This window comes from Oratosquilla oratoria, chromosome 15 (genome assembly GCF_046742065.1).
Source record: "Oratosquilla oratoria isolate Oo_2021 chromosome 15, ASM4674206v1, whole genome shotgun sequence".
In the NCBI taxonomy this organism is placed as follows: domain Eukaryota; kingdom Metazoa; phylum Arthropoda; class Malacostraca; order Stomatopoda; family Squillidae; genus Oratosquilla; species Oratosquilla oratoria.
The window spans coordinates 29,157,072-29,162,759 of NC_134791.1; the positions used below are offsets into that span (position 1 = coordinate 29,157,072).

General features: G+C 38.9%; 1 protein-coding gene across 1 annotated transcript in view; it reads right to left on the reverse strand.

Moving 5' to 3' along the window:
• The window catches only part of LOC143033372 (uncharacterized), a 2,613-nt gene extending 1,120 nt beyond the window's left edge, over positions 1–1,493 (reverse strand). Inside the window, exons 1-2 of the mRNA XM_076198720.1 lie at positions 576–1,493; positions 1–385 (exon numbers count right to left, since the gene is read on the reverse strand). The exon at positions 1–385 is cut by the window's left edge and continues 1,120 nt beyond it. Of these exons, the coding sequence (XP_076054835.1) occupies positions 1–385; positions 576–1,167 (977 nt within the window). The 5' untranslated portion in view covers positions 1,168–1,493. The remainder of the gene's footprint in view (positions 386–575) is intronic.
• Between the last annotated feature and the right edge of the window lie 4,195 nt (positions 1,494–5,688).

The following is a 5,688-nucleotide window of genomic DNA, read 5'->3' on the forward strand; positions in this document are numbered from 1 at the left end:
CGGATGAGCGAGGCGGGTCTCATGCCGGAGGCAATGAGGGGGTTGCTGAGGAGGAAAGGCGGCAGGAGCGACGCCGGAGGGAGGAACGGGTTGGGAGGGACGAAGGGCTGCGAGGCCAGGCGAAGTCTCTCCATCTCCGACTCCTTCAGCCGCTTGTCCTTGGCCCTTCGGTTCTGGAACCAGATTTTGACCTGGGTTTCTGTCAGGCTGAGGGAGGCGGAGAACTCTGCACGCTCGGCGATACTCAGGTACTGCTTCTCCCGGAACTTCTTCTCGAGGGCCAGGAGCTGCTGGGTCGTGAAGGGCGTCCGGGGCTTCCGGTTGGGCTTGTGCTTCCGGAGGGTCACCTTCATGGGGCCCGTGAACTTGGGAGGTTCCGGGGACTCTGGGAAAGGGGGAAAAAGAGAGAAAAACATACTTACTCCTCAGGGTACGTTTTCCTGTCGGGGGGGAAGGGGGGGAGGGGGAGTGGAAGGGGCCTCAGTAGCCCACCATGTAGCACCCCGAATCATCACACACACACACACACACATTGAAGAACAAGGACATAGGAGGAAATCTCGAGGGTTACTCACTGTTCAACGCCCTGAGGGCGAGATGATGGTGGAGAAGAGGGAGAGAAGGCCACAGTCCCGTCTGCATGTGCGGGTGGGGGAGAATCGACGGAGGAGGAGGCCCTGAAGCCCCCAGGCCAGGGTACCGGGGGTCGTGGAGGGGTCCCAGAGCCGTAGGGCGGATGATGGGGGGTGCCTGCTGACGGGCTTCTTCCATCTCCCTCTCATCTTCGCTGTCCGAGTCGACATGGATGTCCTCCTCGTCCTCCTCACACTCAGAGGAGATCGAGTGTAACTTCCCCGGGGACTCGAGGCCGGACTTTTTGGTTCTGCAAGGGCCTGAGGTGCCCTGTTGGGCTCCGAGGGGTACCTCCGCCCTCAGGGTGCTGCTGGGGCCCATTCCGCTACTCTCTCTCGAACTGCACGACTCAGCGGTGACATCCTGGTCTTCTGTGTGCCTGCTGGGGCTCGCCCTCGACCCGGGGTTGGAGTTTGAGGTTGTGTTGGCGAGGATGGAATCGACGGAGAAGGACGAGAAGCTCTTTCTGACGACGGCGCTGAAGGCGGAGGTCGCCTTCTCGCCCGGGTTGGCATCGACCACCGCGCTCGACATGGCGAGATCGCGGGCACTCGACTCGAGGGGGGATTTTGTTGACGAAAGGCGCGCGCGAGAGAGAGAGAGAGAGCAAGAGAACGAGGTTCGAACGGAGGAAGGGGAGTCGGCGGTGCAGACGGGCTATGAGATCTCCACGGAATCACATGATCAACGAAAGTCTTTCTACGAAGTCGCGGCACTTCGGGGGATCTATAAAAAGACCAGTTCGACTTTGCAAATAGAGTTGGGTCTATGGTAGTTCACTTGAAGGTCTCTTCCCGCTATTCACTTCGGACCTGTGGGTAATGTGGCTAACTTCACAATGTTCCCAACAGACTAAAACTTATCGGCGAGCTCAATCCCTTAGTCGGCGGAGGCCCCGCCCACTGGGGAGCAAGCGACCAATCCCCTTGAAGCCCGGCCCCATGGGCGGAGACTCTCAATTACCCGCAACCAATGAGCGCACGCCTAACTTCACGCCTATGGTCTCATTGATCACAGTTCAAAGAAATAAAGCTGCAACGTAATATGCATGTCAGTCAGGTGGAGGGAAATGCATATACAGACCTTCTTCGTTCTTGAAGGAACTGGTGTACAATAGCAGTGAAGAAATGAGCAACAGAGGTTGCACGGAATGATTAAATCTTGCACCACTGCACCTCCCACCTCCAACCTCCCCACTCACACACTCATACACACACACACACGTCCATGACGGTACCCCGCGGATCTCGGGAGATTCTTGATCAGACCGGATGTGAACTCGGGTCTTTGCTGTCCACCATGCGTCTCTGCTCCTATACTCGTGGGATTCGGTCACATAATGTGACGTCATCAAGTTGCCTCTTCGTGGACGAATATGATGTCAGGTCGTCCATTGTTATTTACGGTGACGTCAGTACGTCCTTCAATGGTCTGTGTAATGTCAGATCGCCTGTTATGTCCATGACGTCAAATCTTATGACGTATGGTCATCTAACATGGCGGAAAGTCGTCCAAGTTTGAAGTACGGATGGTCGTCATCGACGTTGTCGTGCGTCTAAAATGACGTCAATTAGTCTACCGTGGTCCAACAGGATATCATGCCTGGTCGTATTCATTCAAATGACGTCATCAGGATATATATATATATATATATATACGTGCATATATATACTTGTATATATATGTATATATATATACATATACATACATATATATATATATATATATATATATATATATATATATATATATAATATGGGTTTTCAAACTTACGCCAGGAGACGCTTAGCTGCAACCAATCCAGCCACCTTTGCCTAATGTACTCGGACTTCACAACCAAAAAGAAGCCACCAAGAACTGTCTGAATCGAAAGCGAACCAACGTCGTAAAGACCACGACAGTAACCAAGCTGCTAGTCGTCACAAACCGAACTCCTATTCGCTTGACTTAATATTCACTTAATTAGCGAAGGAGAATATTCGCGATTTGGTCGATAGCAAAACGATTTCAGGGCGTGACTGTGTGTATAATTTGTTCATCAACTCATTCCAACCTCCCCCCCTTCCCCCCTCCCCCTTCCCCCTCCCCCCCACGCAGATTTACGTTGATATATGACGTTCTGACGCAAAGCTGTCCCAACTACATATGTCTGCAAATCTCCTTATCTCGACTTAGTGATGTTAAAATTTGTTTCTGTCAATTTCGTAAAGGACCCGACAACAGCTAAAAAAAAAAAAAAAAAAAAAATCATCTAGCGTCAGAAAAAAGTTGAAAATGTTACTACCGGGTGTCCTGAGAAAATTATTCACAGGAATACTCACAAATGTATTCACAGAAAGTATGTTTTTGAGATACTCTGTAAGTATGTGCGGATATACTGTACGTATACAATATGTGTATATATATATAGATATATGTATATATATATATATATATATATATATATATATATATATATATATATAGTATATGAATAATACATTAGAAATTTGCCCATACTCTCTTCATAGCGTAATAGGTCAGTGGTCACATGTTACGTGTGAGAGGAGGTTCGAGTCCTTCGCTAACCACGTATCAATTCATATATATATATATATATATATATATACATATACGTATACATATATATACATACTTATATATACAAACATATATATATATATATATATATATATATATATATATATATATGCATAAAGTGTATAGAGTGAAAATAATTCTAACATGGCCCTTAGGTGAATAAAATCGGTAGACGGCACCCATAATAAGATAAAGAATGTGTCACAGTAACAAGAAATTTGTTGTTGGTTTCTACCCGAAAAGGTGCTAATTATTCGTACAGTTTACAAAATTTACGTAAAAACGCAATTAATTCAACAAATAGATTATATCGATAAAAAGATAATTGAATATATAGATAGACGGATGAATAAATTAATGATAGATGAAGAATTAAATGAAAATAAAGAAAAATAATAGATTAACAAGGCGAATAAAAATATTGATCATATAATGAGAATAACTATTCTACATTAAATTTTATTTTCGTTTATTTGTTTATTTATTTATCTATTTATATATCTTATTATCTTTTTATCTCGCTACGATGGTAGTTATACACGTTATTGTGAAAGGTACACTTGCATTGAAATTGTGATTCATAATTATTCATATTACAGTGAATATTACAAAATATTACACATTACAAAAAAAAAAGTGCTTATAGAAAATCGAACGCAGAAGTATAAATGTGTGAATAAATAAATAAGTAAATAAATGTATACATAGACCATTGGATAAATAAGATATGAATTTAATAAAGATAGATGAGAAATGAAAGTTAATATATATATATATATATATATATATATATATATATATATATATATATATATATATGTATATTAATAGAAAATAAAGATAAACAAATAGATAATATTCAAATATATGAAGATAAATAGATAGATAATTTAATAAATGTGTAAATGGAGAAATAAAATATGAAATAAAAGCATATAGATAAAAACTAAAACTAAATATATAATAAGTATGATATAAAAAGATAAGGAAATAAACATATAAATGAATATATATATATATATATATATATATATATATATATATATATATATATATATATATATATATATATATATATATATATATATATATATATATATATATATATATATGATATATATATATATATATATATATATATATATATAAATCACTAGATAGATAAATGAATAAATAAGAAATTAAATCATCTTATATCTTTTAAATTTACAACTGTATGCTGTGTACCAATTGACATGTTCGGTTTCGCCTCTGTCCCATGAAGACAAAGGCACCTGATCAGTTCCTATCAGCCACAGGTGATCTCGCCTTTTCCTAAGCACCGCAAATAAGCGCCTCATGGCGTATCCTTATATTTCTGTAGCCGGTCCACTTTTGAACATTCTCAGTGTTCACTTGTTCTTAATTGAACACATTGAACAGAATTAAAAGTTATTCATATACGTTTGGAAGCTTAATGTGTGGTGTGGAGCTTACGTCACCTTTGCCCTATATACTTGGGGGGTTAAGAGTTCGAGGGTAAACGCGTCACAGCGCACTTTTATTGACTATATCCTTAACAGGAAATCATTATAATTTGTTATTGTTATTATTGTTAATGTTATTATAATAATAATTACTATTGTTATTATTATTATTATTATTATTATTATTATTATTATTATTATTATTATTATTATTATTATTATTATTATTATTATTATTATTATTATTATTATTATTATTACTATCATTATCATCATCATCATCATCATCATCATCATCATCATCATCATCATCATCACCATCACCATCATCATCATCATCATCACCATCACCATCACCATCACCATCATCATCATCATTGCTACTATCATTATTGCCATTATCATCATCATCACTACTGTTATCATTATCATTATTATTCAGCACAGCAAGGTTGTTAGGTATGATAGCCCCCTTTTCGTGGCTGAATGTCCTAATTCCCATCACTCAAATATATCTATCATTTTATCAAAATTGCCGTTTTATTTGATTATGGTCTTTGTCAAAAGAATATATAATAAATAAATGATAAATTACAATAAATCCTTCGACACAAATATCAACGTAGAAAGTAGGTCAGTGAATATGTAAATAAACTAGTGAATAAGCGAACATACAAACGATAAAAAATGAGATGAGGAGCCTATCCTAGGAGGCATGTACCTGCGGCCGAAGCCGAGGCCATTTGTCCTTGAACTGTTGGTAAATATATATAACAAAAGAGGAATGATTTAGAAGAAAAATGGGAAAGTTGGATGCATAAATGAATATATACATCAATAGACGAGAGAAATTCATTAGCATGATTAGGAGGAAAATGGAAAATAATTGAAAATATATGTATACATAGTATTTAACGGTAGACAAATACATTATTTGTTGTAGACATACAAAACGCAATAACTAAGACAAAGACAAAGAAAGACAAGGACCATGACAAAGACAAAAAAG